The following is a 25,319-nucleotide window of genomic DNA, read 5'->3' as shown; positions in this document are numbered from 1 at the left end:
AATGATCAAATTACAGTTTGACCATAATAGACAATTCATTAAATAAAATCCAATAGAGAACCTGTGAATGATCAGACAGATGGAGGGATAGACAGACAGACGGACAGACAGACAGTTTTTGAGGCATTAACAAATTAGAATTAGGCTATGCTAGATGATTCATTGAAATCCGAAAAAGAGGCAGTTAGACAGATAGACTGACAAGTGGAGTGACAGACAGACAAAAAAACAGACAGACAGAGGGACAGACAGACAAAGGGGTATTGCCTAAAAACAGTTTGGCTGCTATATGAATCATTAAAACCCACCATAAAAAGAAATTTACATTAGTTTCATTATTTCGATACTCAACGCCCCCCCCCCCTCCCCAACTCAAAGGGGTTTATTATTTCTTAAAACCAATAAGTGACTTCTCAGCATAATAAAATTGAAAATACTTTTTATTTCATCAATTTATCTTAAATAGAACGAAAGTTATAATCATTTTATTGTCTACAAGAAAAATGCTTTGAGTAAAAATCAACCTAATTGTCAGTAAAAACGTCATATTTATGCATATTTACACGGTAAATAAATTTTAAAATTGTATTCTATTGTAATGAATAACTTAAGGGGGTTGTATGAATTATAAAAAACCTAAAAAAACCCCTAATTTGGTTAAATTAGTCCACGTAATGATTGATTTAGTACAGTACGTATGAATAAGTTGTCAATTTCCTGCCAGAGTCCTTGTGCTATAGAGATTACTAGGGTTATTAGGGTGGCTCAAACCCTTACTAATGACGTAAACTGTTATTTTTATTGGTTGAAAAGTTAAAACCGGGTAATAAAAACCGAAACCGAGCCGGGTTTTAAAATTTTCGGGTATTTATGGCCAAGCCGAACCGGGTCATAATAGGGCGTACAAAAACGATAAAAAAATCATATAAAAAATTATAATTTGAATAAAACGAATTCACAAATAGATGTACTTGTCAATAAACATTAGATTTCACAAAAAAAATCAGCGACTTTACTATAAAAACAAAAAAGTTAGAGAGGTATTTTGAATTTTCATGATTTTCAAATTTTGTTGAGCTATACCAGCAAACGGAAGTAAGCTAAACTGCCTGCTCCAGGGGGAAATGAAAGTCAGGGTAGTAGAGGGGGGATTCATTCTGAGAATGATGCAATTATGAAGCCGGAAACCGTTTTTTTTCCATTTTTCGGAACCGGGTTTTGATGCCCGGTTCGGCACTAATGGGTTAATAAGCGCATTTGACTAGACACAATCACACAATTTCATGGAAATTCGTGAAATAAATTATCCTCTTTTTCAGCTCCAACGTGGCAAGACATCCTCGGCGTAACTGGTGATGAAACAGACAAGAGAGGAGATATTACTGTCAACAAAGATGTTCTCTATGATTCGGATGACTCGTGGTTCTAACCAATATATGAGTAGTGCAGCAGTGCTTCTAAACCAATTAAATAGATCAATAAAAAAATAAGTTCAGTTTTTACTCTTAGAATATTATTAAGACGTTAGGTACTATTCTTTCAATAAAATAATTATTCTAGTTCAATTTTAGATAAGACACTCATGGTAGTTTTAACAGATAGTGCTGTACTGTACAACTTAATTATTGCCCGATGAAAGTTATAATAGATTAGTTCAATATGTTATTGATCAATATTATTTATAGAATTCCTATCAGTGTTTAAACCTTAATCATAATAACACGAAAAATATTTTTTCAATTATTAAATCAAAAGCTATAATTATCTCATGTCAACGAGGTGATAGCTATTCTTTTTTACAATCTCAAATAATTAAATTAATTTCTGTAAGTTATTTATTGCACCGTATTATAGAGAGTTTTCTGCGGGAATTAAAATGCAAAATTATAAGATAAATTCCAGTTTTGTTAACCCCGAGGGGCTGAGGGCTCAGGTAAATCAAACTGGTTGTTTTCACGATTTTTACTTTTCGTGGAATTTGTCTGAAAAGATGCATGATTTTTCAAATTAGCTTAGAACCGGTTCTAATCCAGCGGATATTAATCGGTTTCGAAAATAAACTCTAATGATGTAAACAAACTTTTCCACAGTAATGTATATTATTTCTTTGATATTACAAATATCTTTTATCACATGTTTATAATGTATTATGGGTAAAATTATAGTTCAAGTTGTCTTTTTGTTTTCTGAAATACATTAGTTATTAATTTTTAGGATAATTGATTTCTTTGCTGATTATTTTGTTGATCATCCTGAATATTTGAATTGCCTTTTTATTAATTTAATGTATAAAAGAACAATAAAGTGTCTCTAGAATTTCAATAATCAATACTACTGAAACTTTTGTCAATATTCTTCTTAGTTAGCGTCCTTCAAGCGATACACATCTTCTAATGTAGAGCTGCTGTATAAGCTTTCTACCCCTTTTTTTGAGTATCGCTACCACCCCTTCTCCTCCCCCCCGTTCATCTACAACAGTGGAGGAGAGCCTACGCTACACACACACACACACACTACACATACACACACTCTAGTGTTGGAGCCCTGCCATTGGTTGGGAGTTATTCTGTGGAGAGCTGTGATTGGTCCTGCCCTACAACTGGTGTCCTCTCATTGGTCAACTTTATTCCTCGCCCTCACGTCATTGGTTCAGGTTACCCCTTAATTGTAATCCCTCTCTACTACGCTTAGTTTTACCTATACCACGCATCTGTGAACATCTATCTGTGCTTTAATAATTGTTTTTTGTCGGCACTTTTTGCCGTCATTATGTCCAAAGCCAGCAAAGGCAACAAGCTTAGAGCTGCCATAGCGGATGAGGAGGCCGACGGTTCGGCAGATGGCGGCGTTAATCTTAGCCCGGACACTTGGGCCAGGATGTCTAAGCTCATTGATACTTCTGTGGCCTCGAAAATAAAGGAGTACACGGAACAAACAACGAAGAGTTTCAACAGTGTGAACCTGAAGTTGGTGGATATAGGTAAGCGTATAGAGGGGTTGCAGGGGCAATACCAAACCGAAATTGACTCGATTAGGGCTCGACTCGAAGACCCAGATGTCTCGCCGGATGAGGCTACGGGCCTCAAAATTAAAGGCCTAGGGGCGCAAATTGATTTGCTATTGAAATTACGGACGGAGGATAGAGAGTGTGACCGTTTTATTAATTATCATCATTTATGTCAGGCGGTCAAGAGGGAACAGAGGCAGCGATGCTGGTCCCTACGGATTTACGGATTCCAGTCGCCGTGGCGAGCCACCGCCCCTGACGTCAAGGATGTTTATGAAGAGGTCATCGAACCGGTCCTACGGTCAATGATACAGTCAGGTGATTCTGTTGCGTTCAACACAAGTTTTTACTCTAATATTGAGTTCAGCCATCCTCTTGGCCCTAGCCGCAGAGGCGCAGTCCCCCCGATGATCTTTAGGTTTTTTTCGCGCAGGGTTTTATTCCTGTTTATGTTAAATAAACGGGAGCACTTGATTAGCCTAGAGAAGCGTGCGGCGGACCGCAGCCAGTGGTCATCAGCGGCGGCGGCGGTCAAATACGATTCCAAGATGAAGCTTAGGGTGTCACATGACCTAGCGGATATGAACCGCCAAGTAATGTCTTTCCTACACACAGCCAAGCTTGCTCACAAATGCAAGACCACGAGTGCAGGGGTCTCTTTCATGCCCCTTGGCCACAAGGGCAAATGGATCAAGATCCACAACCCCTTTTCCCCCACAGTTCTAGGCATGGTTGAGCCTCTGCCGGAATTAAATTCCCTTCTTAGCGCCAAGTCCATCGTGTTGGAGGCCTTCAAGGCCAACGTCCCTAATAAGGCGTTGTTTGATGGCCTTGATTTTAACCTGTCAGACATTATTAAGGTTGCTGACCAGCATGCCAAGCAGCAGCACCCAGAGGAGGATGGAGGAATAGACCCTGGGGTCACAGTCAGACAGGAAGGAGGGGCAGAGGGTCTCCCACCAACCGGTGGTGCGGCACCTGGAGCCGACGCATTTCCAGCTTTACCCTCCCCCCACACCCCCAGAGATGACGTGCCCAAAGAGGATCAGACAGCGCCCACAGCGATAGCGGCCAGTACGCGAGCTGCCGCAGCAGCAGCTGCAGCATCGACGGTGTCAACCTCTAGTCCTACCTCTACAGCTCCAACTAAATGAAAGGACAGTATAAGTTTTATTAATCTTCCATACAAAACATATAGAACTTGTCCTTTATAAACATTAATCACTTAGTGATATGGATTTTTATTCAAGTTAATTTTAAACAAAGTTTAGTAGCAGTAAGTCTTATCCCTCATTTCCAACTTATTGATAACTATTACTAACATCTCTACTAACAACTAATGTCAATATTAATTTGAAGCCTAGTAAATTCAGTCCTTTTTAAACATCTTAATTAGGATTATTATTATTATGTGTGTACATAGAACTTAAATATTTATAGTTAATATATCTAACAAGGCTAATAATTTAACAATAATATAAGAATAGTCTAAGAATAGTCTAAGCCTTGTAAGCCATTAATCAACTTTATAAGTTCAGTAGGTACCTAGATACCTCATCGATTTTTGGGTATGATGCTAACATTACATTGTATTGTCATGTATTCATATAATTGTGTTTCAAACTTTATTATTATTGAACTATAACAGCAATGTTCAAATTCACTAGTCCGACTATGCCGGCCAGCAATAGCGCTCGAACGTCATCAAGGGCGTGCTCCAGCCTTAGGGCTACGTACTGCACCTGGCTAGTCAGACATGGGCATTATCCGCTATCATTATTAAATTGCTTAGTCATTATTATCGCTAATAATATGTCATAATGATTGGATGGGAAATAAATATAAACCATCATATAATTATAGTAAATGTGATAATATGCAATTAAATCATATCTATTTTATCATGTATTTTATCATGTATAATCTATCATTTTTATTTCCCGGTGGAGGATAATTGTCCAAGATCGGGGTTTGTTGGATCAATGGTTAATAAATTGAATTTGAATTTGAATTTGAATTATCATTTTCCAAGCAATTTATTTATCAACTAAAAAGCAACCCTTTTCCTAAACTATTTGAATGAGCTGATCGCCAACCACGTGACCAAGATCTGTCAGCTGATTGATGTCATCATTCTGAGTCAGCTGTTTTGGTGCCAGTTTTTTGTTCAGCTGATTTGACGATACAGTTTGTACTGACTGGTGGGTTTCAGACTGTTCTTGACTAGCCTTTTTTGTTTGTTTATGATTGTTGCTCTCATCTAATTGAATTTAATTTGTTTTCTTAAGTTTGAACATAAGTACCTACAATAGGTTCTATTTTTTTAACGGAAAACGCCAGTAAACTCACGTTATAGTATTAAATTTTCAGAATAATGCCAATCTTAAGAAGTATTAACTTGGCCAAAAGTCTATTGTTTGGAATTATTTTACAGAAAATATTCAATTCCTGATAATTTTTGTGAGGAATTAGCATCAGATTTATCTTGAATAAGATCCAATAGAACATCAGTCTCTTTTATCTCATCAACTTCTTCAGAAGAGTCGGCACGTTGCGTAGAAAAAGGTTCTACCATTTTACTATTTCGCCTCACTAGACCTTCAAATTTTAAATAAAAATTAATATAAAATGGAAAAAGATAAAGTTTTATTAAAAAGAAATTAAAATTAAAGAGAAAGTGATTAAAAGGTATTTATCATTAAGTCCTGTCTTTGCTAAAATCAGATTTATTAAAACTGTTTCATAGAAAAAAAATATATTACTACCTAAGTATAATAGTAAAACTAGGATGACAACGTCCACTATAAGTAGCGAAACACCAAAAAATAATAGATGGGAATACGAACAAGGAGATTGTAAAAGCTTTTATAAAGATCAAGAATAACAAAACCTTTTACTACATCACGTAACCTTTCTCACATATTTTTATATTTTGTATCATGACTGACAAACCAGCAGACAGAGTAAATTACATGCTGGATGCTTTGTATAGGGAAGCTATACAAAAAAAAGTCGTCTGTCATAAATAACAGCTAAGAAGATCACAATACCCCCCCACAGCGTTACGAACTGACTGATGACGGACAGAAAAAGTAAATTATATAGTAGCTCAGCTACTACAAAACAACTATAATAATTTAAACTGAATCTTATTTTTACCTTGCTCCAGCAATTTCTTTCTGAGCTTGATCCCTTTGTCATTACTTCTTATATTTAATTTGGAGGATTTGTGTGACTGGTTTTGTTTATGTATTAGGCCTGTTTTTTCTTTTATATTATCACTCATATTCCAATCCTGGATAAAAAAAAATACAATAACAATGCAAAAAAAACATAGTAATGTATGGTTCAGGATTAATATTAGCCCATTAGTGCCGAACCGGGTTTTAAAACCCGGTTCCAGAAAATGTAAAAAAAAACCGGTTTCCGGCTTCATAATTGCATCATTCTCAGTATGAATCCCCCCTCTACTACCCTGGCTTTCATTTCCCCCTGGAGCAGGCAGTTTTGCTTACTTCCGTTTGCCGGTATAGATCAACAAAGTTTGAAAATCATGAAAATTCAAAATACCCCATCTAACTTTTTTGTTTTTATAGTAAAGTCGCTGATTTTTTTCGTTAAATCTAAAGTTTATTGACAAGTACATCTATTTGTGAATTCGTTTTATTTAAATTATTTTTTTTAATATGATTTTTTTATCGTTTTTTTACGCCCTATATAGGCCCGGTTCGGCATTTCCATTTGGAGTCTGTAATTTTTATTACCCGGTTTCACTGATAGATCTTTTTTGACAACAACAACAAAACAGGGTTTTTTCACCCGAAATCGCCGGCTAAACACGAAATTTGAAATAAATCGCTTCGTATTATACTTGTAGCTCTATAGATTACATGAGGTTGTGTAGTTTTCAATTATGGATCGTATTAAAGTTCTAAAAAGTGTTCATCTCACTTTTGGCGTTCAAAAATTACATTTTTCGATTTTTGGTCAAAATAACCGGGTTTTTACAGGAAAACCGGGTTTTTACAGGAAAACCGGGTTTTTACAGGAAAACCGGGTTTTAACGCCGGGGGAAAGCACCAAAAACGGGTAATAATGCCTGGTTGGTATTTATGGCTGAGCCGAACCGGGTTTTTTTTGCAACTTTCCTGTGCACGCCACTAGAGCAAAACAAAAAAATACGAATTCCGTTTTGACCATTATAAAGCTTCCCTGAAACTTTCAGCTCGATCGGCCCACAGTGGGATCCAGTGGGACATCCAAAAAATTTAAAATTGACTTTTATCTATCCTAGGAATTAATAATGGCTGTAAGTAGACAGCTAGAAAAGAAATTTTTTAAAAATATTCATTTTTGGCGGATTTATGCCATTTTTAAAAAGGGTAGTGAAAATTTCTTTTCAGTTTTGATGATTTTCCAGATTTTTTTACACAATTTTTTCAAAGCAACAAAAAATACATTTATGTTCATCTTATGAAAATAATTTTTGATTGAGGTACTTTTCAGATACCTGTACCAATGTCTAATTAAAGAAAAATTTTAAAAAAATATTTTTATGGTGGTGTAAATTGACAGTTTGTGAGAAAATTTCACCAAAAATATTAAGATTTTTAACCCCAAAAAATCAGTTTTCTCCATTTTACCCAAAAACGGTCAGGATGCCCCGGGTTTTGCAATGATAATATTAATATGCAACATGTATTGTGTTTAAAACAGTTTTCATAACCTGGGGCCTCCCGGCCGTTTTTGAGTAATTGAGCATTTTACATTGCATGGTTTGAACAATTTTGTTCTTGTTAATTTGAAAGGGGGGGGGCGAAAGTGACACTTTTTGAAACCAAAACTAAGAGTCAACAAAGGAACTCAACTAAAAAAAGGGTTACAGGTCTGAGATTTTGCATGGCAGTTGCTTTATAGGGGTACAATATGGAACTGTGAAGAAACGGCGGCGCAACCGCCGAAAACCGCCGTAATTTTTGTTGCCTTTTCTCGGCGATTTTCGGCGGTTGCGCCGCCGTTTCTTCACAGTTCCATATTGTACCCCTATAAAGCAACTGCCATGCAAAATGTCAGACCTGTAACTCTTTTTTTAGTCGAGTTCCTTTGACTTTTAGTTTTGGTTTCAAAAAGTGTCACTTTCGCCCCCCCCCCTTTTTCCTCGTTAGAGGGGGAAGGAGTCATTTTAGAGCCCAAAGTCATCTCTGCAATGTTTTCTAACTTTTTGAGGCGGAACTTTCTTTACTTATGCATTATTTGCCTCCGGCCAACTGTTTCGCCGTTATTTGCCGCCGTAGGTGTGATTTTTAACGATTTTTGCCGTTCTCGCGGTTTTAATGGACATTTAAGGGAACAAGGAGTCCTTAAAAAAAGATGACTTATAAATACTTTTATTTTAGCAATTAAATTTGCTAAATTTCATGTGTTCTGAAAAAAATTGTATTTCTAACTGGTTTTGGTTCAGCAGAAATTCAAATTCGGGGATTAATTATAATATTGCAAAAACATTATATATGCGTCTGAGAGAGATAGAGAAATATACGTTTGAGAGAGAATATAATATAAGCAATTATGTTTATATTCTTATACAAACTTTAAATGAAGATAGCTAGACTTAGAATAAAGGTATTAACACAAAATCAAAAGTGTTTTGAAAATTATGTTATTGTTGTTTATATCTGTAAAAAAAACATTAGAAAACATGCCTTGTTAGTGTCCTATTTTACTTATACTGGACCTACCTAAAAATGCCGGGACTCGAACTGGGTGCACCTGACGCTATATTCATGTTCACAAACATTGTTTGCATTGAAGAAATATTTACATAGACGTTTATTTTGTTAAAATATTCCTATCCTAACTAAAGTTATGAAGGTTTATAGATTTTTTAAAAATAGGGTAGCTTCGCTCCTCCAAAACCGCCAGACGTACTTACCAAATGCACATTAGCAGTTAACAGGAGCAAAATTTGTGTTATTTTTGAGTTAAAGCAAAAGAAATTACATCATTTCGTCAAATACAAGCTTTTTTATTGATGTTTACTTTTGTCTACCCTTAATGTCCCGTTTTTTGGTAAAAGATCCCACTGTGCGGCCCATAAAAGTGGCGCTCGGCACTAATGGGTTAGTATCCAATTATATTAAGGTCTTCATTCCAGAGAAGCGTCACAAGCGTCCATTGTCTTTCCCCTTTATATTTGGGATTATTGTTGAGATATTCTATAATATGTATCAATCTTATGTAATAAAAGTATGTAATTTTCAGTGGTGTATAGAAGATAGAAGAATTACAAACCTGTTCTAAAATGATATGTTCTCTCTCTTTCCCATGCTGGATTATCATGTGCTTTTGAAATTTGGGCAGCCTGGCAAATTTACAAAACTTATATTAACATTCATGTCACTAGGTAGCGCAACGATAACTGTTTAGACCATATCAGGAGGTTTTTTTAAGTAGTAGCAAATCTTTGGCATGTATTACTAATCAAACACTTCACATAATTTTTTGTTTAACAACTCAATGTATTTCCGGCAATGAAAGTCTTTAAAATCCGCAATAGGCAAGGAAATTTATAAACAGTTCCAAGTTATTGAGTCACTTTGCTACTGCTATTTTAAACAAGGGTGACAAAATCTATAAAAGCGTAGCTCTGAAACGGTAGGACAAACGAACATTAACACTTGTAGTAGAGTGTCAGAACTGAATAAGAATATAAACATACAAAATTGTACGGACATTCAGGTTACGATTATAGAGTATCTACGCTTTCTTAATCGTAACATTCTACTTCAAGAATCACCATGCCAAGTTTGAAATTGATAGGATAGTTCTAACCTGCCTAAATTAACGATAAGAGCTATTCGTTACTACCGGACTGACCAACCCTAGTTACAGAAAAGCTTAGCTATTCACTATAGAAAGAATTTATATAAAGAAAGGTTTGCATAAGTGTAAAATGTTTTTGACAAAAACTGCAATACATTTATCTTTTAGTTGCGATGCAAAATAAGATTTTCTGTGTTATATAATATTATAAGAATATATAACACTAGCGGCTACGCCCCTAGAGGCCTCTAGGGGCACTTGAGGAGGAGAGAGTCGAATTTAATAATTCAATTTCTTATTTTAGATTTTAAAAGAAAAAGTTAAAAAAAATTTACGTTTGACGTTTATTTTTCGTTGAACTCTCTTTCTAAAATTGGGAAATTTTTTAAAAATTTAATTTCTCTAGGGAGGGTGGTGGTACCCTCCCCCAAAATAGTTATAAACCTTCCCGGGACATATGAGAATCTACCCTGTTAAGGAGAACCCGATCGGTTCAGCGGTTAGCGAGATCCTTCGGTACAAACATACAAACACACAGACAAACATCCTGTTACTTTATTATAAGGATTTTAAACTAATGTTGGTTATTTAATTCGAGGAATGCCATTTGGTATTAAATTATATTATATGTAGGTTTGTATTGTAAAAGGGTGCATTTCTCATTAAGATAGTAATTTAGTTGTTTATCGCATAGTATTATAGACAGACAGCTTTCCAAGTAGTAGTAAAATACAAAAATTTAAGATTAATTTCAGTTTAGTTGGTCCCGAGTGGCCAAAGACCTAGGCCAACTAAACTGGTATTTCATTGCGATTTTTATTTTATTTTTCATGGAAAATTTAAGATGGGATTCCAAGAGCCTTTTGCACACTGATTACGAGATGGTTGCATTGCTTTTGTACGTTAGATGATAAGTTTTGTTCCTGAAGCTATTAGATGGATCCATTTCACATGTGTTCAGTACATGATGAATATATTGAGTCTTGCTGTTGGTCTGAAATCCGCACTCTTTGCATGGATACACTTGAGATTGAACTTTCTTCAAAAACCTAGACAAAACACAGACATTATTAGGGACAAATAAAATAACGTTTGCCTAGTTCTTTTTGTCGAAACATTAAAAATTTCTTTTTAAAAAGAAAATATTTGAATATTAACCAATTTTCTTCTACTGTCCTCCCTGCTATATACAATATGCATTACCTCTCAAAATATGTATAGAACAATCCTTATATAAAAGTAACAGGATGTCTGTGTGTCTGTAGTAGTAAATATTTTACTAACTTCACAAGATATAAAACTTGATTTAAGGAAGGAGGGGGGTCCCTTTTTTGTAACCAGACATAAGGAAAGTAGGAACTCATTAAAAAGGTCTTGTTACAAAAAGTTACATACCCCCCCCCCCCCCCATTTACTTACTCTTCAGCCTTTTCATTGTTTATAGTTTCTACAGCTGATTCTTTATTCTCTTTGTTGGCTTTCTTTACCTCATTCTTTTCTTCTATGCTTCTACAAATGTAAGGCAAAAATTAGTGAGTCAATTTTCAGGGCTGGTAATTACACTGGTATGCAAAGTTTTATTTTAGACGTTAGACTTTAGAATTTTGATTGGTTATTAAAAAACTTATAGTGTCACTGTCCAAACGATTAAAACAATAATTTTAATTTACATAAGGGGTAATCTTGTCTGATATCAGAGATCCCTAATCTATAATAGAAAAGTTTGACAGTTAAATTCTAGAAAATGACTCGAAAAGTTTTTATTTCAAGCCACAATCAAGGAGTTATTCTTCAAATTCCCTAAATGAACCATTCCCTTTAGTCGTAGCATAATAAGAAGCTTTTACAAACCTCAAATGTCGTTCAAGATCCACTTGTGAGCAGTACAGAGTATCACAGTGTGGACACTGAAAAGATCTGAATATCTTGTGGACACTCTCCTTGTGCTTCCAGAAGTTGTTCACCTTGGCTCCGCAAATATCACAGGTCTGCACACAGTCCTGAATATTAAAGAGTACAATTTAATGGGACATCTGCCATAATGACAAAAAAATACTAATAAATCAATGAGTTGAAGAAAAGCTTATTTAACAATTACTCAATCCCTAAGTCATGCAACCCAGGGCAGGAGGTACTTCTTGAAGTACTGGGGGATATTGACGTCCCTCCCCTTACCAGTCACCCATCCTTCCAGGGATATGGAAGGTTTGCGTAGGACTAACTATCCTACCTGTAAAAATCCCCATAGTCAGCGAAAACACCCACAGAACCTCAAACACTAATGGCTTTCACACAGCCAGAGGTGTGCATGAAACAAGAACCGTTGGAACTGATGCTCAGTTTACTGAGAATATGAAAGATGATGGTGAAATCCGAAAGGAAGCTATCAACTTGATGACAGGACCAATAAGTTCTAAGCAAAGCTGTAAGATAGGAACCTGGAATGTTAGAACAATGTATGAGACAACTAAAACAGCCCAAGTAGTTAAAGAAATGACAAGTTACAATATTGGAATACTTGGGATTGCAGAATGTAGATGGACAGGACAAGGACAAACTACAAGCAAAGATGGCCACCTAATACTTTATTCTGGTCATGAAAGCCAACATATGTATGGTGTTGCTATAATTATTCAAAAACGACATGTCAATTCACTAATAGACTGGATGGAAACCTATATCAGACAGAATAATTAAGGCTAGATTCCAATCAAGGCACTGCAAGTTGACCGTTATCCAATGCTATGCCCCAACAAATGACAAAGATGAAGAAGTAAAACAAGAGTTTTATGATCAACTGCAATCAATCAGAAACTCAGTACCCAAACATGACATGTGCCTAGTTCTTGGAGATATGAATGCTAAAGTAGGAACTGACAGGACTGGAGTGGAGAATGCAATGGGACACTTTGGCATAGGTACAAGAAATGAAAATGGAGAACTTTTACTTGAATTCTGTTTAAATAATGATATGGTTGTAGGAGGTACATTATTCCAACACAAAAACATTCACAAATATACCTGGACAACACCTGATGGACAAACAAGAAACATGATTGACCACATTATGATCAATAGAAAATGGGTCAAGTCAATGCAAGACTGTAGGAGCTATAGAGGAGCCGACATATTTAGTGACCATGAACTAGTTGTCAGTAAGATTAAATTAAAGCTGAAGCGTACTGGCCATGATAAAAAGAGTGAGATTAGTAGACAATATGATTCTTCAAGATTAAAGGACCCTGTGATAAAGAATGAATTAGTCTTAAAACTCAGAAATAGATTTCAAGTCTTAGAGGACCTAAATGACGAGACTGAGATCACATGGACTTCAATTAAAGAAAACTTTCAATCTACTGCTAAGGAAATCCTAGGACACAAGAAACCAGAGAAAAAGGACTGGATCTCTGAAGAAACATGGATCAAAATAGAAGAGAGAAAGAAGCTCAAAAACAAAATCCATAATGCTCAACATTTGGCTGACATGAGCAATTTAAAAGCTGAATATACTGCTAAAGACAAAGAAGTCAAAAAGTGCACAAGGAAAGACAAGAGAGATTACATTGACAATCTGGCTGAAAAGGCCCAGAGAGCAGCTGACTTTGGTAACATGAAAACAGTATACAACATAACCAAGCAATTAAGTGGCAAATATAGCAAAAAGAGTGGTGAAACTATCAAGGCTAAAGATGGTAAATTACTCACTACAGAAAAAGAAATTGCTGAAAGGTGGAAATCACATTTTGAAGAAGTGTTGAACAGACCTGAACCAGAAATTACTGCTGAACCAGAACCAGGACATGAAATAGACATAGATATAAGACCACCAACTATTCAAGAAGTTAAAGCTGCTATACATAGCCTAAAGAATGACAAAGCACCAGGACCTGACTTGATAACTGCCGAAATGCTTAAGGCAGACATAGATCTTTCTGCTAGGACTCTAACTGATCTTTTTGATAAAATTTGGAGGCAAGAAAAGATACCAACGGACTGGTCTAAAGGTATAATCATAAAACTACCTAAGAAGGGAGATTTGAACAATTGTGATAATTGGAGAGGAATTATGCTGCTTTCTATCCCAAGCAAGGTCCTATGTAAAGTTATTTTAAACAGAATTGATGAGAAAATTGACAATAAACTGAGAGAAGAACAAGCTGGATTCCGTGCTGGAAGGGGCTGTGTTGACCAAATTTTCACCCTTAGGACAGTTATTGAACAATGTGTTGAATTTAACAAGCCACTTCACGTAAATTTTGTTGATTTCTCTAAGGCCTTTGACTCCATACACAGACAAACACTCTGGAAAATACTAAGAAGTTATGGTATACCAGAAAAGATGATAATTATGATAACTAAATTTTATGACAACTTCCAAGCCTGTGTTTCAGTTGGAAACAATAAGACATCTGATTTCTTTAAAATAAGCACTGGAGTTAGACAGGGATGCATTTTATCACCTATTCTTTTTATATTGGTCATTGACTGGGTGATGAAGAAAACCACAGAGGACAAAAAACGTGGTCTCCAGCTGGGCATACTAGGACACCTAGAAGACCTGGACTTTGCTGATGACCTGGCACTGATTTCAGAAACAATTAAACATCTACAAGCTAAGACAGATAGACTAGTCAAATATGCAGGACAAGTCGGGCTCTTTGTTAATGTCAAGAAGACTGAAATTATGAATATACCTACAAACCCTGATCAAACTATAACAATAAATGGTGAACAATTGAAACAAAGCAACAAATTCACCTATCTGGGGAGTGTTATCAGCAGTGAAAATGGCTCAAAAGCTGATATTAAAACCAGGATTGATAAGGCTAGGGTTGCTTTCAACAGTCTACACAACGTTTGGAATTCAAAGAAACTTACTCTGAAAACAAAAATCAGACTTTACAACAGTAATGTGAAATCAGTTCTTCTCTATGGAGCGGAATGCTGGAGAACTGTGACAACTGAAACAAATCAACTTAATGCAACCTTAAACCTTAGTATTGCTGCACTACTTTTACATTTAATCAAGAGGGAAAACTTATATTTGACCTTTTCACATGATTTCCTCCAACATCTGTGAGTCCCAGTTCTTCCTTCATTAGTCTCTTCTAAAAAAAAGGGGTAGTTGCACAAAATGAATTTAAACTTTAATTTAGTGAAATGCATATTTTTTTCTGTTCAACGGTTTAAACTACATGTATTGGGTATATAATAATTTCAATTTTTCTACCATGTAGCTAAAAGATATCAAGACTTGAAAATCGAATTCTTCTAATACATTCATTGTCAATTTATATAGCTGGCTCACTTTCACTAAAACTTCCTGGTATACTTGTAATGCATGCTTGAAATCAGTTTTCTGAAATGCACTTCATGCAACTATCCCTTTACATGATGAAAAAAATGTTTTTTAGATCAATATTGAAAATAAGTGGGGCGTTTTTTTTTCTTGTTAGAGATCAACCCCTGCTGTGCCCTAACCTTGCAAGACTACACCAAATACAATGACACATTTGGAGGGGCGTCGTAGCTCAGTGGTAACGCACTGAGTTACAGTGATGAGAGTTCGAGTTCTAGTCCCCATGTGGCAACTCGAATTTCTCAGTTGAATACATTCACGCAACTTCCCCTGGTTGTGTAAGAAGGGGATTATTGAGTAAGTTTGGATACTTAATAGTCAAATACATAATATCATGCGGAGAGCGTCATTCATTACGTTGACTTAATTTGTGACACCTGCCATACTCGGCGAGGGTGAGGTAATAATGAGTAGCTCTCATGAGATAGCGGGTCAAGTCATAATGTGCTTGAACGTGGAGCTTGATAGCCCTAGTGGCTATACAAAAGTGTTTCAGCCTACTCCATGACTACTTAGGTCCAAACCCTAAGAAACTATGGCTAATCAGTAATCAATCAAAACACATTTGCGTAAACCTGGTGTATAGGCTTTATCTTTGGAATGAGAGGATAGGTTATTAAAGATAAAATCATTCTTATATGATGAATTTCCCCCAGATTTAAGAGTTTTTGAATAGGCCTCCAGGTTCCGGAGCTCCAGGCCTCCAGGTGGCCTCTGTACAGGTAAAAATAATCTTTTTTGAAGAGTTAGAGGTCAACTCATAAAACAAAATATGCATCTTTTTGAATGTTATTTCACATATTTGAAGAAAAAACATGCATATTTTTTTTCTAAAGCTGACCTCAGACTCTTAAAAAACCGATTTTTTAAAGATTTTTACCTGTATAGAGACCACCTGGAGGCCTGCACTGCAGCTCTTCAACCTGGAGGCCTTTCCAAAAAAATTTAAAACTTGGGAAAATTTATCATATAAGAATGATTTTATCCCTAATAACCTATCCTATCAGTCAAAAGATAAAACCTATACTCACTGTTTACGCAAACTATTGTGTTAAAACTTCCCCCCCTCTTGTCTACTTACCTACTTGCTCAGGATCTTGTCTGTCAAATCCAACAATAATCACATTATTTTCATCAACATCGTCTATCAATACTCCAAATTCTGCATTTCCATCTAAAAATAAATATAGAGAGTAAGATCCCCGTTGTAGAAACACTAGATTTGGCGATCCGAATCCAAATACGGAATCCGCCCATTCCTTTTGTTGGGTAAAATACATAGTTCAAAACTCGTAATTCACATATTTGAAAATTTCATAATTTTTTATATACAAAATATATAACACTGAACAGCTGCCTATGAATCGCTTTGTCAGTTAGTCCATCCATGATTTTTTGTGCTTAGGGGATGTTATTATCCTTGTTGTTCATATGTACAATTAAAAATTACCATTTGTAGAAAGATGTTGAATTTGGTCTTGGTCATCAATAGTCAGCAGAGTTTCTTCACATTCTTCCTCTTGATCAAGTGAAGCTTCCCCTTGATCCATAGATGTATTAAGGTCAACAGTCGTCTCTTCGTCCACTCCGTCCTAAACAACAGATGTGTTTAGTTCGAAAGTTTTAAAGTTAGTAAAAAATGTCTAGTTATAAACAGGGGTGCGGAGCCGTTTGATTTTGTTAAGACTCCGGCTCCTTCCTAATATCAAGATTTTTTTTCTAGTCTATTTTTGAATTTAAAAAGTTTAAAAGTTCAATTTTTGATATTTTTTAGCTACCCCCGGAGCCCCTTTGAAAAAACCGACTCTGGATCCAGCAAAATTTTGCGGATCTGGCTCCGCATCCCCGGTGATAAAGCTCATAATAACAGACAAGTAGACAAATTAGTAAAGAAGATGCGCTATCTTTAAAGAAATATCAGGAGTATTTTTTACTGGCCTTCAGAATCTAAATCTAACCTGGATAACATATTCAATCACAGTTGGGTAACTCAAATCATCAGATTCAATTATTTGTCTACCAGAGTTATAGGATGCTATCTGAGCCAAAGATCCTTCTGCTCTTGGAGGATGGTTGGATGATGATGAAGCTATTACTATTGGCACTGTAGACATCCCTTTGGATCTTGAAGGTGATTGGTATAATGCGGATTTTTCCTAAGAAATAAAAACTTTGTGGAACGAAAAGATATTTTAAGTGTATTTCATAAAAAAAATAAATCCTTATATAAAGTAAGAGGATGTCTATGAGTCTATCCGTCAATCTGTGCAGAAGGATTTGGCTAAACTCTAAACCGATATGATTCTCTTTTACAGTGTAGCATCTCATAGATCCTGGGAATGTTTAAAATAATTTTGGGAGAGGGTAACACCTCCCTCCAAAAGGAAATCTTAATCTTTACTAGAAAAGATGAAATTGGGGAGGGGGGGAGGGTTGACTTCTCTTTCTTTACCTCAGGTGCCCCTAGAGGCCACTAGCACTAGTAAATAGTATCTCAGGGGTGTATATTCTACATGGGATCCCCTGCTCAGGGGGGGGGGGGGGAATAAAAAATAAGTGGTTGGAGGGGAAAAAATGTAAAAATTAAAAAAACTGAAAACATTTTTCCATCCCCCCCCCCCCTCCTTGGTGAAAAAAACTTTTAAAAATGTGTGGTAGGAAGGATAAAATAAATAAAATATAGAGTTCTTTAAATATTTTTCCATTTTCCCCCTACTTGGTGAGAAAAAACTAGGGGGGGAAGAAAAATAAAAATTTTGTAGCAGGGGAAAAAAAAATTTTTGTGCAGAATATACACCTCTGTAGTAACTTGTCTTCAAAACAGGTTTACCTGTAAATTTGTTTGTGTTAAATGTAAATCGGAGGAATCGTCATTAACATTTATTGTTACTGTATCTTGATTATGTATATTATTATATCTGTCTGACAATTCTTGATTTGTGTTCATTTGTACTTGTGGTGTGGGTTGAGAGCTATTAGAGGATTTCATTCCGTCAAAACTAATTATTGTTCAATGTTATAGAATTTTTTTACATATCATTGAAAGGATAGTGGTGAATGTTAACTTTATACCTAACAAGTTTTATAATTGAGCCTAATGCTTTTTCTTTAACTAGCGGCTACGCCACTAGAGGCATGTAAAATGTTTTTTTTTTCAATCAGTGTTAAGATAAACTGTTTACTAAAAATATCCGCTTTATTTTTTTAATTTTTGACGATTTCTCTTGGGAGGGTAGTAGTACTCTCCCCTCAAATGAGGAGCCACCATGTAAAGGAAACTATATCGGTTCAGTGTTTAGCGAGATCCTTTGGTACAGATATACAGACAGACATTCTGTTACTTTATTATGTCGATCGAGGATAAGAACAAAAAATGGGTTGTATGTTACAGAAAACGTTTTATTAATTAACAAGATTAAAATTCACCAATTAGTTTAATTGTTAAATCAGAGGCGTAGTAGGGTAAATGCCTTGGCCCTAAACAGGCTCAAATCATTACCATGCACAGCACAGTTAGGACTTCCAGACAAAGATCGTGCAATTAAACGGTGTATTCCGTAAAAATTGTCTCAACTTTTAATCGTTAACATTTCAAATTCCTGTTGGTATTTTGTCCAGAGCTAGAAGGTATCACAGATCTTGGAGTGCCAGAGCTGGGACTTGTTTTATTATTTGTGCTAAAAATTTCTTTTTCGTGGTTGGTGTTGAGTAAATATGTTTGAAATGTCTGTTTACGCTTTATATGACTTCCCTAAAATAATATAAATAGTTAATAATATTATTAATAAAAAAAACTGTATTGGAGCATTGAAAATCTTTGGTTGCTTACCTAACTTTTTTTATCTTGAGAAAGGGGAGGGGGGGGGGGGGGGAATCGGACATTTTTTACTCTCAATGCTAATTCCTTTAAAAGCATAGCCAAATCGGTCCAGAGAAATCTTAAGCTTCATCCGACTGATAGTCAGTCAGACATCGCTCTATTTAAGGGGGGGGGGGGGGGGGGGGGGTTAATGCAACCATCTCGTAATCAATGTATAAATGGCACTTAGAATTCGAATTTCGATATAAAATTTTGCATGAGTAATCCTTGGTAGGTCTTTTTTCCCTAAATCGAACAAAAAGTTGGAAAAGTAACGGCTGGCATCTCAGCCGCTTAGTAATTTTTTGGCTTTTTTCTATGGAAATAAATCACGAAACCTCTCTCCACATAATGCTCTTTTCCGATCCAAAAAATTTTTAGCGATTCTAGCCGGTAGTTGCTGGTACTAGAAATCTAAAAAAATATTTTTTGTATCATTTCACATGATTTAAAGCAAAAATATGTTTTAAAATGTTGATTTCTACGTAATTTTTGACAAATTTGCCCTAAAAAGTCAAAAAACGGCTAAACGGCTGAGCCGTTAGCTGTTACTTTTTCAACTTTTTGTTCGATTTAGGGAAAATAGACCTACCAAGGATTACTCATGCAAAATTTCAGATCGAAATTCGAATTCTAAGTGCCATTTATACATTTGATTACGAGATGGTTGCATTAACCCCCCCCCCCCCCCCCCTTAAATAGAGCGATGTCTGACTGACTATCAGTCGGATGAAGCTTAAGATTTCTCTGGACCGATTTGGCTATGCTTTTAAAGGAATTAGAATTGTTTCATTGATGGACAAAATGACCTCAAGTAAATCTAAAAATACCCTTACTTTTACATAACTAATATAATAGCAAACACTACCTACACTTTTATGGATCCGTCAATAAACACACATCATTTTTACGGTTCGTCTGTCATAGACACACTAAAGTTGTAGAGTAGCTGTTGTAGTGGTTAACCTTTATATGATTCCATAGTAAAGTTTCAGTTCTGAACAGTCTCGGGCATTGGTTGCACATGATGAAATCCACAGTCGTTGGCTAAATATATTATATTAATAATTGAAAGTAAGTTTAATTTAACTATAGGCTGCTGCCCACGAAGCATCTGTAGGAGAGAGGGTGCAGTCTTAAATAATACCAACTTTATTTCAAAAATAAAATTGCAACAATCCTCCCGGATCCTGTAAGAAGGTTTGTAATCCGGGGGTCAAAGTAGAAGTTAGTATTCACTAAGCCCCACTTTCAGCTATTATATTCTGCATAAGATTTATTTTTTCACTGGCTGCAAAATATTTCAGTTTTTCCCAGGGGTGTATATTCTGCTAAATTGGCCCGGCTGAGGGGGGAGGGGGGGAATTAAAAAATATGTTGTTAGGGGGAAAAAATGAAAAAATAAAGAGAAATGAAAACATTTTTTCCATTTTTCTCTCATACTTGATGAAAAAAAATGTGTGGGAGGGGGGATAATATAAATAAAATAAAGAGTTTTGAAGTTTTTCCAATTTTACCCCTTCATTGCTTGAAAAAAAACAAGAGGGAAAAAAATTAAAAATTTTGCAGCAGGAGAAAAAAATAATTCTTGTGCAGAATATACACCCCTGTTTTTTTCCCCCAAGGAGGAGGTAAAAACCGAAAAACGTTTACCTAGGTATTTTATTCACTTATTACCCCTTCAACATATTTTTCTAGTTTTTTCACCAGGAGGCAGGGGTGTATATTTTACATGGGATCCCCGGCTCAGGGGGGGGGGGGGGATAAAAAATAAGTGGTTGGAAGGGAAAAAATGTAAAAATTAAGAAAACTGAAAACATTTTTTTCCATTTCCCCCCCTCCTTAGTGAAAAAAAACTAAAAAAATGTGTGGTAGGAGGGATAAAATAAATAAAATATAGAGTTCTTTAAATATTTTTCCATTTTCCCCCCTACTTAGTGGGAAAAACTAGGAGGGGAAAATTTTTTTAAAAAAATTTTAGCCGGGGTAAAAAATAAATCTTGTGCAGAATATACACCCCTGCCAGGAGGAACAATAATTGTAGGTATAAAATGTTTTCAGTAGGTACCTACTACTTATTTTTCATTTTCTCCCCCATCTTTAGCAGGAGATCCCATGCAAAAAATACACCCCTGCCCATTTTATTTCCTTCATTGCTGGAAAAAACTAGGAGAAAAAAAAAAATTTTGCAGCAGGGGGAAAAAAATTAATCTTTTGCAGAATATACACACCTGTGTTTAACCCCCCCCCCCCCTTTAGCAGCGGATCCCAAGCAGAATATTCACCACTGCCCATTTTTGTGTAGTAATAGTTATTTCTCGCATCGTATCATAAACGGCTTTCCGCGGATATAGAATGTACAATTATAAGATTAAACCCAGTTTTTTAACCCCGAGGTGCCGAAGGAACGGGCTAAAAAACTGGTTTTAATCTTATGATTGTACATTTTTATATTCGTAGAAAGCTGGATATAATACGATGCTAGACATAGTCTTTTCGTATGGATGAGAACCGGTTCCTATCCACCGGATTCGAATGAATACGAGAAAATAGTTTAATTACCGTTCTGTTAATGTAGATAGTTTTCTGGATGACCTGGCACTCAATTTCTTCAGGTATTTCTATGTATTCTGACAAATCATCGTAGTGAATCTGAACAAGTAAAAATGTAATTTTATATACTTTTGTGAAAGCTTTCTTAGTTCATTTTTACAGTTCTTTTTTAGTGTTTTAGCCCAAGTAGTCAAAACTCCCAGGAATAATAATAACATAGCCAACAAGCGGAAGAAATCTAAAATAATTTTTAGGGGGCAGATAAAAAGGTCGTCAAATCTACTGTGTTGCGTTGCACCCCCCCCCCCCTAGATATACCACACTTTTCTGGGATCTTGTTGAGTCAAGTATCAACTGTTGGGAATATCAAAGGATGACTCCATGCAAAATTTGAGCCGGATCCGGCCAAAACCGGCCGTGAATTTTATGAAAAACCGGTTTTTTCCGGTTTTTAGGGGGTATCTGTAAATCGATTCAGCTGGAGCAAAACCGGTTAGAGGTACAAAAAATTTTACTTCACATGAAATTTAGCCAATGCAATTGCCTACAAAAATGAACTTCATCATCAACTTGATTGGACAACTCTTTCCCCTCCTAAATGTCCATTAAAACCTCGGAAACGGCAAAAATCGCCAAAAATCACGCCTTCGGCGGCAAATAACGGCTAAACGGTCAGCCGGAGGCGAATGAAACATAAATAAAGAAATGTCTGCCTCAAAAAGTTGTTCAACATCAAAGAGATGCTTGAAGTCTCTAAAACGACTCCTTCCCCTCCTTTAAGGGGAAAAACTGAAAAAACGTGATTTTCAAAAGTATGCCCACTTCGTGGGTGTGGGGGGCACTGAACCCGTCACCCCAGGGTCACCAAATATAAAGTCTAGGCGGCCCACAATGCTGAAATTTCACCAAGTGAAAGTCTTGTGTCATTATCTTTTATGAGAAAAAAGTTATTAATTAATTTAAATTTCAAATTGTGATTTTTTGATGGATTTCTTTGATGAAATGACAGGCCAGTCAATTTTTAGGCCATTTTTTGCGGTTTTTGGGCCGTCACGCCTAAACGGTTTGAGATAATCTCACGGGACCTTTTGCCCAACCTAAGTCTGGTTGTTTGTGAGGTCTAGGAAAAAAAACAGACTTACGCAAAAGATTATAATTATAATCTTTACACAGAAAAATGGCACAAGGTGAGGGTTTGAGGGGGCAAAATGAGCCGACCAGCGATTTTTGATGGCATGCAGCTACGTCGTGCTTCATCCAATTGGGATTTTTTTTTTCTTAGACCTTACAAATAACCAGGCTTAGGTCGGGCAAAAGGTCCCGTGAGATTATCTCAAACCGTTTGGGCGTGGCGGGCCGAAAACAGCAAAAAACGGCCTAAAAATTGACCGGCCTGTCATTTCAACAAAGAAATCAATCAAAAAATCACAATTTGAAAATTTAATTAATTAATAACTTTTTTCTCATAAAAGATAATGACACAAGACTTTCACTTGGTGAAAATTCAGCATTGTGGGCCGCCTAGACTTTATATTTGGTGACCCTGGGGTGACGGGTTTAGTGCCCCCCACACCCACGAAGTGGGCATACTTTTGAAAATCACGTTTTTTCAGTTTTTCTCCTTAAAGGAGGGGAAGGAGTCGTTTTAGAGACTTCAAGCATCTCTTTGATGTTGAACAACTTTTTGAGGCAGACATTTCTTTATTTATGTTTCATTCGCCTCCGGCTGACCGTTTAGCCGTTATTTGCCGCCGAAGGCGTGATTTTTGGCGATTTTTGCCGTTTCCGAGGTTTTAATGGACATTTAGGAGGGGAAAGAGTTGTCCAATCAAGTTGATGATGAAGTACAATTTTGTAGGCAATTCCATTGGCTAAATTTCATGTGAAGTAAAGTTTTTTGTACCTCTAACCGGTTTTGCTCCAGCTGAATCGATTTACAGATACCCCCTAAAAACCGGAAAAAACCGGTTTTTCATAAAATTCACGGCCGGTTTTGGCCGGAACCGGCTCAAATTTTGCATGGAGTCATCCTTTGATATTCCCAACAGTTGATACTTGACTCAACAAGATCCCAGAAAAGTGTGGTATATCTACCCCCCCCCCCATAATTGAAAATGAAACAGCAGTACCTGTTTATGTTGTACTGAGTTCCCAGGTGTATGAGTTAATGCTGTAGCTTTTTCATTTGTAATATTATCTAAATGCAAAATGTATTGTCAAAAACTTAATATATTAATATTAAAGGAAAATTAAGTGAACGTTAGATTTATATACATCCGCTCTTCATTGGGGAGGTGATAAGTTTAAATCTCAGCTCAAATTGCGTCGAAAATGAAGACGTTATAAAAGTGAGGGGAATGCCTTGGACCAAAACCTGCGCAACTATGGACAATTGACTTACAGACAAAGATCGTGCAATCAAAGTGTTGATTGTCTCCAATAGTTATGTTATTGCCTTGAGATTTAAAACCCCTGACCGTAGATCAACAAGTAGCGCATTCGCTCGTTGTCTGGTTGGTGATAGATACGAATCTCGGCCTGACACCGCGTCAAAGGGTTAGTTTTTAATTTAACCTAATATCCACCAGTGGACGTTTGAGTATTGCGTCCAATTACAAGCGGATGATGCCCTTGATTTCTCTAGTTGATCACATGAAATCGAAGGAATCACGCCCCAATTAGGTAAAAGGTAATAAATAGTGCCTTGGAAAATACGATAAATAACTGGCCCTACGTTCTTATCAACTTTCCCTGGAGGTATTAATCAGGAATAACAAACTACATATATTATATCTAAACGCACCAGTTCTTTTTCTCTTGATAGAAATATGGTTCTGACTTTCTTCTTGGCTCTCATCGCCACTTTCATCAGGACCAACTATCACCATTTCTCTGGTGCCCATTGTACCTGGAATCATCAATTTATTAGGAATTTGTATTCACACTCATATAGATGAGGGAATTTAAAACTACCCAATCCTCCAATTGCTTTTAGCTACCTATTATTTTTTTTTTTTTGGGGGGAGTAGAGGCATTACTTCAAGGGAGGACGCGTACAGGATCTCAACCTCCAAGAAAAAAAAATAGCATAAAATGATAGGACCAGTAAATATACATAGATGTATACCCTGAAAAGCAGAGCTAAATAAGTCCAACAAATACATTACAAACTTAGAACAAATAATAGACATAATAAAGCTATTGAACAAAGTAGGACTATAAATGTAATGCAAGATCTTAAAGACTCCTCGTTATAAACATTCAACCAATTGTTAGTATACAGTAACAGTTTAGTTACATAATGAAACCATAGCTCCCCTAGAATTCTAAGAATGATGAAATACTGGATCTAGAATTTTGCTGCATTGAAGTACCCACACAATAGTTTACTATTTCTAAATTTCTCAACTCAATAAAGGATTTCCTAGCAGACGAAAATTTTAATTAATAGTGTATATTCAGCAAATTTGACCCTGCTAAAGGGGGAAATAAAAAATTTAAAATATGTGAGAAGGGGATAATGTGAAAAAAATATAGTTCTTTAAATATTTTACCATTTTCCCCCATCCTTGATGGAAAAGAAAAATGGGAGTGGGGAGAAATAAATAAAAAAAATTAGCAGAGAAAAAAAAAAAAGATTCTTGTGCAGAATATACACACCTGTCAAATTACCTGTAAATATTTTACCAACTTTCAAATTAACATGATTAATTTTAATC

At 36.0% G+C, this 25,319-nt stretch overlaps 2 protein-coding genes across 2 annotated transcripts in view; one reads left to right on the top strand and one right to left on the bottom strand.

Moving 5' to 3' along the window:
* The window catches only part of LOC145318849 (uncharacterized), an 80,168-nt gene extending 77,949 nt beyond the window's left edge, over positions 1-2,219 (top strand). Inside the window, exon 43 of the mRNA XM_080160509.1 lies at positions 1,320-2,219. Within this exon, the coding sequence (XP_080016635.1) occupies positions 1,320-1,429 (110 nt within the window). The 3' untranslated portion in view covers positions 1,430-2,219. The remainder of the gene's footprint in view (positions 1-1,319) is intronic.
* A 2,816-nt stretch (positions 2,220-5,035) lies between these two features.
* Positions 5,036-25,284, bottom strand: LOC145318846 (uncharacterized). Its single transcript, XM_080160506.1, has 18 exons — positions 25,261-25,284; positions 24,404-24,508; positions 23,730-23,797; positions 21,610-21,699; positions 20,014-20,094; positions 18,790-18,939; positions 18,019-18,189; positions 17,147-17,344; positions 16,639-16,780; positions 16,270-16,362; positions 14,879-14,937; positions 11,681-11,829; positions 11,249-11,338; positions 10,756-10,878; positions 9,299-9,371; positions 6,167-6,302; positions 5,458-5,605; positions 5,036-5,269 (listed from the first exon to the last, which is right to left on the bottom strand). Exons 2-18 carry the CDS (start codon positions 24,501-24,503, stop codon positions 5,074-5,076), a joined length of 2,067 nt encoding a protein of 688 aa, XP_080016632.1. The 5' UTR covers positions 24,504-24,508; positions 25,261-25,284; the 3' UTR covers positions 5,036-5,073.
* Between the last annotated feature and the right edge of the window lie 35 nt (positions 25,285-25,319).

This window comes from Acartia tonsa, chromosome 5 (assembly GCF_053477335.1).
Source record: "Acartia tonsa isolate MP-2025a chromosome 5, ASM5347733v1, whole genome shotgun sequence".
Lineage (NCBI taxonomy): Eukaryota > Metazoa > Arthropoda > Copepoda > Calanoida > Acartiidae > Acartia > Acartia tonsa.
This window is presented reverse-complemented; position numbering and strand designations above follow the sequence as displayed.